The sequence below is a fragment of the Populus trichocarpa genome, chromosome 1, assembly GCF_000002775.5.
Source record: "Populus trichocarpa isolate Nisqually-1 chromosome 1, P.trichocarpa_v4.1, whole genome shotgun sequence".
NCBI classification, from domain to species: Eukaryota; Viridiplantae; Streptophyta; class Magnoliopsida; order Malpighiales; family Salicaceae; genus Populus; species Populus trichocarpa.
The window spans coordinates 10,446,256-10,459,200 of record NC_037285.2 but is presented as its reverse complement, the minus strand read 5'-3'; the positions used below and the strand labels follow the sequence as shown (position 1 = coordinate 10,459,200).

Genomic DNA, 12,945 nt, shown 5'->3' with positions numbered 1-12,945 from the left:
TGCATTGTGAATTGTCCAAAAAAGTCCTTATGAATCTCCCACTAAGGTGTATGATACTTATAAGGCATAATTAGAAGGTATGTATGTTAAAGAAATCATTGTATAGATTAAAACAATATATGAGAGCATGATTTGGAATATTCATAAAATATATGATAGCTTTTGGTATCGTTAGAGAAATTTAGATCACATATTATTTCTAAAAAATATCATGGTAAAATTACTACACTTATTGAAGTTGTAGTTGATATGATAGTTATGGGAAATGATCTTAAAGATAGAAATGGCTTACAAGATTACTTGGTCAAGGATTTTAGAATGAAAGATTTATGTCATTTGAAATATTTTCTTGGAAACTAAGTGTTTTGATCTCATTAAATAATCATTTTGTCTCAAAAAATAAATATGTTTTGGATCTTTTACAAAAGATTGGTATGTCAACATGTAAAGTAGTTGATACACTAATTGAAAAAAGTTTAAAGTTATATGTTGAGTCCAATCATATATTGGCTGATAAAGAAAGATACTAAAGGTTTGTAATGATATTGATGTACTTATTTTATATGAGACTAAATTTAGCTTACATATTGAGTATTGTTAGTCAAATTATGTGTAATTTAGGCGTATGAATGCAGTTATATGCATTTTATGATAATTGAAAGTTGCACTTGGAAAGAAAATTTTGTTCACTAAAAATACAAATTATCAAGGCACAAATACATATATTCACCACCTAGCATTATGACTGCACATTATGGGTAGTAATTTCTTATATACAGGCATGGATCTTTATAGAAGTCTAGATAGAATCTTACGCTAGACAAACTACTGCTGAATATCTTTTGGTTTAGTTGTTTTGTGTATGAGTTTTTCCACTACTTATGTAAAGACTATTTTTTAACCCGATTACCATTGTTTTAATCATAATGCGGTTTCATTTATAAAATCTTGATTATTATATAAAAAATAAAGCATGGATTAATATACCAATGCTGACTAGGCTTGAGCGGTAGATAATAGGTAGTCTATTTCTAATTACTTTATTTGTGTAGGTGATAATCTTATTGAATGGAAAAGCAAGAAACAAGATGTCATTGCTCACTCAAGTGCAAAGCTAAATTCAAATATAAGGCTTTTTGACCGTGTGAAGCATTATGGTTAAAAATTCTATTGCAAGATTTGCAGTATCCGTTGAGGCAACCGATTTGACTATATTATAACAATAAAACAATATGTGATATTGCTTATAACTTAATTCAACATGATCATATGAAACATGATAGATGGATTTTCATTAACAAAAAGCTAAATAAAAAAAAAGTATAAATCTGAGACTTAATTGACCGATATTCTTATCGAATTTTAAATCGGGTGTTTTTTAAGATTTTAATTAAACAAGTTCCGGTATATGTACATTTAGGCACCAACTCGAGAGGAGTGTTGAGATTTTTTAATTTCATGTATAGCGATTTAGAGTTAATTTTCTAATTGTTAGGTTATTGATTGAAAGTATAACTAGTTTCTTAATTTTACTTAGTTAATATTGCATGTATATTGTTACTTTCAGTATTTAGACCTCCGTACTTAGCTATTAATAGCTAAAGTCTTCTAGGATTTAATGTATTTCAACTTACACAGGAGTATGATTGCATTAAGCGAGTGATGTGGAATGAGATAGACACGGATGATAAAGGTACGAGCCAGCCATTTTTATTTTTATTTTTATTTTTTTCTCACTTTCAATGGAAGCGATTCTCCTCGTTTCACATGGGCTTAACCACCAACTTGAATGTGGCGTGTCTTTTCCCGCGCTTTTCCTAGTTTAACGGGTAACTTTCTCCTTACACCAAAGTGTACACAAACACCAAAAGTACGACTAATTTCTCCTTGATTGGAGTCTTTTAGTACTGCAAATATCCCTTCAAATTAACGAAGATTATCGTAGTAGCATAGGTGCACAATTCTTGAATTCAATGGCTAGCTATATAGCAGCAAAACTTGAAGGGAAATAGTCAAAAAATAATAATATATAGACGCCGAAATTTCTATGCTTCTGACTTTGGGTATCTATTTATGACGTCTCTCTTGGTAGCCAAATTGCACCTCTCTCATTAGTTTTTTCTTTACTTCGTTGGTCTAAATTTCAAAGCTTGTCTTGTGCTGCATGCATGAAAATGGCCCCACCTTCCTCTCAGGTAAGCTTTACGGTGAAACGGCAAGAGCCTCGGCTGATTCTGCCTGCGAAACCAACACCAAGTGAAGTAAAACAACTCTCTGATTTAGATGATCAGGAAGGCCTTCGTTTCCATATGCCTTTTATAGCATTCTTTCGTAATACTAATAAGAAAGGTGGGAATGGGACCTACCCTGACCCTGTGAAGGTCATTAGAGATGCACTAGCTCATGCACTGGTGTGTTACTATCCATTAGCTGGTAGGCTCAAGGAAGGGGACAGCAGGAAGCTTATGGTGGATTGTACAGGGGAATTAGGGGTCTTGTTTATTGAAGCTGATGCAGACATCACCCTTGAACATCTTGGAGATGCAATTCAGCCACCTTGTCCTTACCTTGAACATTTTCTTTATGATATTCCAGGTTCATCAGGTATCATCGGGTGCCCTTTGATGCTGATTCAGGTCAGTACGTACATATAATTAGCATTTTTTTATTATTTTTTTCAAAGCATTTCTCTAAATGGGAATGCAACTAGAGTAGCTAGTAAAAGTACCGCATTTAAATTAAGATTTCAAGTTCAAATCCCAAACTTGCTTCTTTTAATCTAAGTCTTAGATTTGGAGATCGTTTAAGTATATATCATCTGATTTATTAAACAATTTAGTGATACAAAAAAATGGGGAGGATCCTTGGAAGGTTTATTGGGTTTTGTACTACATAAAAGAACAACGTTATCAACGTAAAGACAAATTAATCAGCTCATCAGATGGTCAGATAATTATCATTAACATTGAAAAAACAATTATCTTTGTTGTTCTAGGTGACCAGACTGACCTGTGGTGGATTCATCGTTGCAGCACGAGTGAATCACACCATGACTGATGCACTTGGGATATTCTATTTCTTGAACACAATTGGAGAAATAGCAAGAGGTGCCAATGAACCATCTTATCGCCCTGTATGGAAACGAGAGATCTTAAATGCACGAGACCCTCCTCGAGTAACATGCGTCCACCATGAGTATGACACCACTGTTGGCACCGAGGCAACCATGGACACCCACGCCGACTTGATCGATAAATCCTTCTTCTTTGGCTTCCAAGAGATCGATTGCATTAGAAAACACCTTCCATCTCACCTTCAATCAAGTTCCACGTTTGAGGTACTCATAGCTTGTATATGGAAATGTCGCACAATTGCAATTGAGCACAATCCTAACGAGATGCTTCGTGTATCATACATGGTCGGCGCGGGCGGTAAGCGAGGCATAAAACTGCCTCCTGGATACTATGGTAATGCATATGCCATGCCGTCTGCAATTTCCAAAGCTGAACTAGTGTGTAAGAACCCATTAGGTTATGCACTTGAGCTGGTCAGAAAGATTAAGACCCAAATGTCAGAAGAGTATATGCGGTCAGTAGCGGACTACATGGTAATCAAGGGACGACCTCATTATTCAACAGCTGGGCACTTCATAGTCGCAGATTCATCGCGTGTTCCATTTAGAGAAATTGATTTTGGGTGGGGAAAACCTGTGTACGCTGGTGTAGCTAAAGCAGCTCCAAACACGAGTTTCTGTGTGCGGTTCAAAAAGAGCACAGGAGAGGATGGGATTCTGATACAAATGTCTTTGCCATTGCAAGCCATGGATAAGTTTCAAAAGGAGTTAGCAAAATTTACTGGGGAACGGCCTATGCATGTTTCAGGTGACAAGAAGCATACAATCTTCAAATCCATGCTCTGAGGTGATTGCAAGTGACAGAATGTTTATTAAGAAATAAAACGTGATATCCAGACTGCAATCTAGATGGAGATAGAAACGTATTTTTGTAAACATAAATTTCAAATCCAAAAACTGATGATAGCAGAAGTTTATGATAAGAATTTACTTAATAAATCTCACATGATAATAATTTATCCATCATATGAGTGTGCAATGTCAAGAGTGTTGTGCATTTCTAAACTTGTCAATGCTGCTACGTACCAGGATAGAGCACATACCACACGGCTGCCGCCCAAGAACAACTGCATGGAAAAAACTGCCCAGTATTCTATGCCTGGATTGACGACCAGGGAGACACCAATACTTTAAATTATGATGTCCATTTGAGGACCATAGGATTTGGTCGAGCTCATAATTTGCATTTTTTCCAAATCGATTGTCGCCTAGAGAATCGTTTTAAATCAATGTTAAATTGGAATGTAAAGTTTCAGTCAGGGTGCTCATATGGTACCCAACAGCTTCTCCATCTTTGAGAATCACAGTACTGTGGAAATCCACATCGGCAAGGACCTCATAGTACCTGCAGGGTTCAAGCTAATCAGTCCAAACATTTACTGATTACAAAGAGATCATGGTAAGTAAGTATTTTGGTGTTTTTTTATAATTAAATAATGATATTCTTTCTGGAGATAAACAAGTTGAAATGAATAACATCAATCACAAATGGAATGGATCCGATAATTAAATTTTCATGAGAGAGACCTCTTAGAAAAGTCGTTAAGGATAAATATAATTACAATTAGAAATTGCGTTGTTCTCTTAAGTTAATTTTCTTTCTTGTTATCGAAATAAAATAAGAAAATATAGAAAAAATTAAAGTTCCTTCTTTGAAGCAAGTTTCAAATCTAATTTAGCACTACTATTTGTTAAAAAAAATTCTCTAATTGCATTACCAGTTAATCATTTTTTGAATAATAATAATAATAAATCCTAGAAAAGTCAGAAGAACCATTAAATATGTTAAAAATACAAAAAGATTTATCAATTTAGGTAGAACTAAATTGTTATGATCATCCGTATAATATATGATGCAGTCTTTTCATACCAATTCACATTAGCCAAACCAATATTTGATTGATTTCCTTCATATACTAAATGATTTTAATACATCAGGCAGAACCAAGCATCTCTCATACTATCTCAGTGAACATTACAGCAAGCAACACCATTTACAATAGCCTGCATTTAAATACCACAGCTTCTTTCTTTTTATGGAGAATTTGTAGGGGACAGACTTCTACAAGCATCTCCACCAATGCACCATACTCGACTTCGACTTGGTGTTGCAATTGCCGAGCTTGTTCTGGCTTCGCTGTATGAGAGTTCCTGATCAGAAATATGACTGGCATTGGATTCGCGATACTTTCCATCCACGTTATTCATCTCATCGATGATGAGTGAGTGTCGGACATGTAGCACATGAACTGGAGTCTCCACATACCCTGATGAATTTATTCCTGGAAAGCAACATGTGGCCGCAGGAGAACTGGGATTGGTCAATGAATCTTCTTGCATAACGTCTGCTATCCTAGACAGAATGCTGAATGCCACGTTTCCAAGAACCCGTGAATATGCTTCCAAGATTGCATGTCCCACGTCCTACAGAAATAGCAACCACAATCATACACTTTTTTTCCAGCCAAAAAGTGATTTTTCCAATCAAAAGGTCTAAAATGGAGCTCACCTTGCCATATTGGACTTTTGTAGAATCAAGAAATGTTTGAGGAAGGTTTGGATATCTGCTCTTTAGCAGCTGTAGAAGGGATTCCGCACTGTCCAACAGTGACTCCATCTTGTCAAACTCTGACACTGGGTCCTTAACAAAGGACCATGATGTTCGAACTGGAGATCTACCACTGACTTGTGCAGTAACCCTCTCTTTCCATGCAAATATGGCAGCTTCTAACTTGTTAACAGCCTCAAGAGCACTGTGTTCTGATTTTAAATCAAGAGAATTGAGCATTTCCTCAGCTGTGTTTGAATCTGCAGTCAACACCTTGTACAGTTCCTCACCAAGGTTTGCCTTTCCAGACTGTAAGAAGGACAACAGAAGTTATAGCAAATGCCACTAGGATGGCAGCATTCAAAAACTAAATCTGCAACTCTGTCATTTTCCATTGTATTGTCAAATTCATCACTCACAGTGGAAAACCTGAACTATCCCTGAACAAGGTATGTGTCAAAGGTTGACTAGCTCAAAACAGAATTCCCACGTGAACATGTTCATGTTTCCTTTTACTTCATGTTTCTAAGCCATTCATAGCATGATCAAAAAACCAAAAATAACAAGCCTGGATAAGTAGATTTAGTGACAAAACTGACAGTAGCAGGTTTTCTTCTGCTAAAATGAGCTGAAATTAAATTCGGATAGGATCTGTTTTCATTTTCCACCAACTGAAGGTTTCTTCAAGCTTAAATTTCACTTATTATGAAATAGATAGACCAATCTTACCTTTGGTAGTGCATCCTTGATAATAGTCGGCACAGGCATTTCAAGCAAAACAGTTTCATTGACAGATTTGGCAGCCTTGAATACTTGATACACCACCTTACTCTGATTGAGTAATTTCTTTCTTCCTGAGTCAGAAAGCCCAGTTGTTGGTACTTGTGGCAATGGGAGCCACCACCTCTTGCTCTGCTTTGCACTCTTGGTTCTTCCTTCTGCCCGGCTGCCTACTTCTGAGTACCAAAACTCAGTATTCACCATTGCATCTAGTGTGTCCTGTCAGAAATTGAAAATTCAATGCAACTAGCATGAATATTAACTCTGCAAATGAATCTCAATTTTAGGAATTAAGAGATCACCTACAATAAGCATAGAGTCCAACTTCTGAAGTGCTGGAAGATTCACATGGATGTCTGCACGGGCTTTTGGTGTCATTATCTGCTTCAATATCAAGGGATAATTATATACCTCACCAGATAATAATAAACATTATTTTATTCTTCAAAGTTCCAAAATGACAAAGAATACCTCTAGCATCCGACCATTGGCACAATTTTGCTTAGCAGGAACTAACTCAACCATGTAGTTTGTAGGAGAAAGCAACCAGTCCATTTCTCTTTGCCATTTGGTCTTTCTTTCTTCAGGCAATGGCTCCAATTTCCATAGCTCCCCGAAAACTGTGGCTACAACACATTTAAAGCATTTAAAGAGTTAATTAATGAAAAAATAAATGATGCACAGAACATGATCCAAGAATTAGGAAAGTTCGACAAAAGTGAAAGCCTGATTAAGTGAAACCAAAAATCATTAAGTTAATTTTGGTGCTAGAACTTAAGACTGTATCCATTCACTTTATGTTTACATAAAACAGCATTATTGCATCTTTCTTTCTTTTTTTCACTGATTTGAGGACTTCAATGAATAAAATCCCCATTTTAATCTGCAATTTTTCCATATATATCTCCTTAATGCAAACATAACTCCTTATTTCCCAATAAAGTACATTAGTCAATCACAATTGTAACACATAGAGAGATGGCATGCTTAAACATTAACAGGTCATAGGGAAACAGGATCATGTGAAAAAAAAAATTCATAAAATGATAAGGATTACAGAGAGCAACCAAAGCATAACTAGCTCATGGTTGAACAAAAGGAGATTCATTATACCTGCAAGATTTGTTATAGCATTAGATAATGCCAATGCTGTGCTGAGGCCACTTTGCCCTCCTGTGATATCTTCACCTAGTAACAGTTTTGCAAATTTTTCTTTCATTGTCTCCACATCTGAATATTGAATGGAGTAACACGGTTTCTCTTTATCATAAAAATGTTGAGGGCTTCGAGCAAGCTCCCAATCATTCAAACCATGTTCATCCTTCTTCATTGTCAACCATTTAGATGAAAATGATCCAAAAGCATCTTTGCTGGAAGAACAGCTTGAACAACCATCATCATCGAAGGAGTCACTTACGCAACCCTCTCCTCTACTTGTCCCGCTTTCGTTTTCATAAGACTGGTTGTTTATAATGCAACTCTCAAGGCCATTATATGTCATTATCCCTGAAATCCATTTTACAATATAGTTTTTCCATTAAAATGCATGGATCAATAAGAAAAGCATAGAACTGAAGTGAAGCATAAAAGATCGACACTTTTGGTGGGTTGCACAAGCTTGTTGGTTTTGGACACGTTAATAATGCACCCAACAACAAATAATTCAAATAAGGTAAACTCTTGTTGAAATATGAATTCCTTCGTACAAAGGATAACATTATTGTAAGAGTTTTTTACTACTTTACAGAAATAAACAAATTGCACAGGCCTCATCATGGGATTTTTTATACATCCAAACATGTAATCAACATAGATAATGCCCAGAATTTTTAGCACGAGTAAATTCCATTTACAAGATTAATATTAAGATCCAAAAACTGGATCATTTCTTCAAGGCGTAGTAGAATCCAAATAAGGCTTCAATAAATCATGGTGACACATTTATATATCAGGCTTTAACCAAAGTCAAGTCTCTTATCAGAAGTCACACATGAAATTCTGATACTGCTACTAGTTCTGCCAAGCTATTCCATTTTTATTTTGGCATAATTCAAAGGGCTTAACTACTAACCACATTTTGTGACTGTTAACTGCACTCGATACCAAACAAGTGGCTATGCTAAAAATCAAGTGGTATGCTAAAATAATGAATCATATATCTCTTTCTCAACCACTAAGATCTAGTAGCAATAAACCTTGAATTCTAGGCATACGAGTGTGGCAGGTAAGTTGTCAAATTTGTCTGTTTCTGACAATATAGGTTTCAGCACACGCAGATCCAAGTGCTTTTTATATTGATTATCATCCCTAATTTTTAGTCTTCCCTTAGATACAAGTCAAGGGTTCAGCCTCCACCAGCCAGGTGTCAGAACTTTGTCGGTATGACTAAGAAATGTATCAGCTACATGATTTGGTGGCCGTACTTGATGCTTGATAATGTTTACCTTTTCATCAATGAACCACAAGTGAATTATAATATGGTAATGCATGTGCTTTGAGCATTATAAAGACTGCTATTTTGTTCATCAATAACAATTGTCATCATAAACATGTGAACATATGGATGATACATTAAGAAAAGAAGCAGGCAAGAAGAGTGTACCTCTTGTGCATGCCATTCTGAAAAAAGAAAAGAAAGAAAAAATACGTTGAACTTTTGGCTTGATCTCATATTGTAACAAGTTTTAGCTTAAAACGATTTTGTAAGAATGGTGATTGGAAATAAATTGGAAATGAGGAAATCATTTCTCAAATTAGGTTTTTCAAATTTTACTGACAGTAAAGATGCCAGAAGCTTCCTATGTTATCATTACATGGACCACGGCAAAAAGGAAATTTCACAGAAATCATTTGAATGAGACCCCAATGGACAATTAGATCCAAACTGCTTTTCTTTCAACAAAAAATCAAGAATAAGAGGACATGCTCTTGATAGCTACCTGTCATAGTGCAGACCAAAATATGGAGGATTGGTGGACCGGGTTCACAGGAGATCCAAAAACATATCATGTACCATAAGACACATACATGTACAAATATTCAAAAACCAAGGGAAAAGAGAAGAAGAAGAGGTGGAGGAGGAGGAGGAGGAGGATTCCCATGTGGATGCAGATCCAAGTAGAAATTAAACCAATTTTTTCAAGAAAGTGATGTAGACTAGTAGACAAGGACATTGGCGTGTCCCCCACCAAGTTGCTTCATTGTCTCCTTCGGTGGGGATGGCAGTTCTAATCACATAAACGAGTATCCTATTAAGGGTCCACAATTTGTATCAATCAAAGCAGTAATACTCGTAATAATAAGCAGCAGCACATTTGGTTAGAGCCCAGTCCCATAGCGGCATGGAGTGATATCTCATCTTCCCACTTCTTTTTACAATATCTATGATTATTGTACACTTTAAAACCAATATTCCTAAACCATCTGACATCCCAAGAAAGGTTAAGAACACAAACCCTAAAAGTTCAAATTATGAGATAAAATCCCCCATGTGGTTTTGCACATGATATGGACCATTAAATAGGTCCCACTTCATACCAAGAAATCCACTCTTTAGCCACAGATTATGTTTCTTTTTCTAGTGAAATTAAAACAGAAAAAGGAAAATCCAACGGTAGAATGTAATAGTAATGGTCGAAAAAATCAATTTTTGAAACGTGTATACCGTGTTATCTGCTTCTAACCTATGGACAAGAGCATCACTTCTCTTCTACAGGCATCATAAATGTTCTGCTCAAAATTAAATAGAAACACCATTGATGCATGTAGAAAGCCATCGATCGATCTATCAAGCTTTAAAGGACTGGTGGGGTCTGCTACCTTTATGGGACCCCTTCATTTCTGATAAAAACCCTATCTCTTTATTTTAAATTTTATACCAACCATCATCGACAACAATAAAGACCCAAAACCAAAACCCAAAAATATAACCATAGAAAGGAAACAAAATAAACAGCCTCATTGACTGGTTCATTAAGCTAAAACGTGAACCATGTTCTTCAAGTCTGGTCCATGTCTATGCCCTCTTGATTGATATTATTTTGTTTTCAAGTATTTCTCTCCGTGTGGTGGGTAATGTCACAAACGTGCATAACAAACAAAAGTGGAAGCTAATTAATCTTAAAGTTCAACATGATTTAAATGACAAAAAAAAAAGTGCACAAATCAAGGATAATCAAATTTTTAAGCACTGCTAGTGCTAGTGTTACCAGCTAAAAATACTACTGAAAACAATAAGTAAATCTTACTCTCTTGTTTATCAAAGTCGAGACTAATCTCTCTGTCCCTGGTGCAGCAAGCGAGCCTTCTTCTCAAGATCATCATTTCTTCTTGCTGTAACTTTTCTTTTTCTTTTCTTTCTCTTATCCCTATGGATGAAACTGAACTTTCCTTTCTGGCTGGCCGGGATGCAAAATCAACAACCCTTTTAAAAGTGCTCAAGATGATCAAGGACCCAATCCAAAAAGCTTCAAACAAGGCCCTACCCCTGCATCAATAAACAACAAATACCATACTCATACTGTAACATTTTCACAGACATTTGTGCTCGAGAGAAGTGATTGTGTTTAGTGGGCTTAATGACCCACTTTCATTCATCAACTAGTACTATGAAGATGCCGACTTTTACTTTTTATAAATAAATAAACAATAGATGCCGATCTTTACAATGCGTAGACTAGATTAGATTATGATTTATTAAAAAACTTAGGGAGGTGGGAAATGCAAGTATAAATAGAAATTCTTAAGAAAATGCTAATTAATTAATTCATTGTAATAAATGTAATTTTCATTTATGTTGATAGCATGAGTGATGTTCTTACAGTCTTTAGTTTTAAACATATGTAAACTCTTTTCTTTTCTTGGACAACTTTTGTTTAGCGTATGCCTTTTGGCATTGTAATTTCTAAAACAGTTTTGAAATTCAAAAAAGAGAAGAGAAAGCAAAGATCCCCTTTTTTTCTCTTCTTCTTTGTTTCTTCCTTTTATTTCACAAGAAACAAAACGAAGCCTCAGTTGTTGTGTTTGGACTGTTAGGTAGAGAGTAAAATGGATGGTGAGGTTTTTTTTTTAAAAAAAAAAAAAAAACAAAACAAAAGAAGGAAAGGGAGAAAAATAAAAAGTTTCAACTTTTAAATGAATCCTGGATGCAATAGAGCTTGAAGAGTAAAGTAGCGATGATTATGTAATCTTTTTTGGTTTGGCAGTCAAAAAGTCGAAGAAAATAAGACAAACTGCCATGTATGACTTAAGATAGATTCCTTGCACTGTTACCAGTTGCATCTTAAACAGAAAGTGTCCCAAAAGTATATGGGCATAGCAAACCGAAAGACCCAACACCAAATCCAAATCCAAATCCAAATCAAGGTTCAGTTCAAATCTTCAGATTACCATCTGGGACGCACTTTTTATATACCTCTGGCTCTTACATATAAAACCAACTCCAGAGAAGAGCAAAAAGGGTTTCCTTCAAAATCCCAGATTGTGAACCAAACAATGCCTTAGATGAAACAAGAAGATAAGCCACCACAAAATACAGGACGAGGTAGATATATAAAAGGATTAAAAAAGAATTCTTAAAGATTTTACCACCACAAAAACGAATGGCTTTGAAAAGGAGAAGATGAAAGAGAAGTGAAGGGTTGGTAGAGAAACGTACCTCCGTGAAGGTTTCAAGAGCAATATTCTTGTGGAAGAGAGCAGCTAGAAGCAATTCTTCAGAGCTTGTTCCACGGGAGGCTTCTTTCTTGAAAATATGAGTAGCATTACAGTAATATGAGAGTAACTTCACTTAAAATATGCACCCACCAAGGATGTTGCACATGCTAGTATTTGTAAGACCCCAATCCAGAACAGTTGGGCATGCAGCTATCACTATGTGACTCTTGACTTCAAAACCAGGGCAGGACTCTCTTGTAGAGAGAGGAAATGGTAAGGAACAATGGAGACTGAAGCATTCAATTAAATAGTAACGAGAGGGGGGGAGAAAGGGGGAGGGGGTAGAAAGGGCTACTTTTTACTCTGCAGTTTTGCACTGCAGCCAGGCAGCTCCTTTCCTTCCTCCAGTGACCAGACGCGTCCTTCATTGATTGATTGAAGATAAGTGGGACCTGTAAATTGCAATTTCCTACGACTACCATCCCCTGATTTCGACAACACCAACATTAATTGACAATAAGCGGTGTGTTAGGCAAGGATTTGATTTCTAGGGAAATTTTTTTATTTTTTATTTGTATTTAATTTTTAAAAATATTTTCATTTGTGTTTTCTATTTAAAATCAAATATTTAAATTGATAATTTTATTTTTTATGTAATTTATAAATAATTATTAATTATGATTCTTTTCCTTTTCAAAATAGATCCCAGAGTATTTTTTGAATTAGAGTTTTTATAGAGTGAATATATTTTATAGCACCTTATGTTGTTTATACTTTTTTATTTTTCATGTGTAATTTTTTTTTATTCACGTGGGGTGTTCGGTCCAGC

The 12,945-nt window shown here is 35.6% G+C and overlaps 2 protein-coding genes across 4 annotated transcripts; one reads left to right on the top strand and one right to left on the bottom strand.

Moving 5' to 3' along the window:
* Window positions 1–2,097: 2,097 nt before the first annotated feature.
* On the top strand, window positions 2,098–4,099 carry LOC18094034 (methanol O-anthraniloyltransferase). Its single transcript, XM_024583130.2, has 2 exons — window positions 2,098–2,636; window positions 2,996–4,099. Exons 1-2 carry the CDS (start codon window positions 2,169–2,171, stop codon window positions 3,917–3,919), a joined length of 1,392 nt encoding a protein of 463 aa, XP_024438898.1. The 5' UTR covers window positions 2,098–2,168; the 3' UTR covers window positions 3,920–4,099.
* A 913-nt stretch (window positions 4,100–5,012) lies between these two features.
* Window positions 5,013–12,514, bottom strand: LOC18094033 (rop guanine nucleotide exchange factor 14). 3 transcript variants are annotated; one of them, XM_006368184.3, is made up of 8 exons: window positions 12,118–12,514; window positions 10,709–10,947; window positions 7,575–7,967; window positions 6,933–7,087; window positions 6,768–6,842; window positions 6,411–6,680; window positions 5,643–5,990; window positions 5,013–5,557 (listed from the first exon to the last, which is right to left on the bottom strand). In XM_006368184.3, exons 2-8 carry the CDS (start codon window positions 10,782–10,784, stop codon window positions 5,168–5,170), a joined length of 1,707 nt encoding a protein of 568 aa, XP_006368246.1. In that variant the 5' UTR covers window positions 10,785–10,947; window positions 12,118–12,514; the 3' UTR covers window positions 5,013–5,167. The 3 variants fall into 3 exon arrangements, with proteins under 3 accessions (XP_006368246.1, XP_024447468.1, XP_024447463.1); XM_024591700.2 differs by lacking the exons at window positions 10,709–10,947; window positions 12,118–12,514 and adding exons at window positions 9,064–9,080; window positions 9,401–10,647; XM_024591695.2 differs by lacking the exons at window positions 10,709–10,947; window positions 12,118–12,514 and adding an exon at window positions 9,401–10,647.
* Window positions 12,515–12,945: the final 431 nt, after the last annotated feature.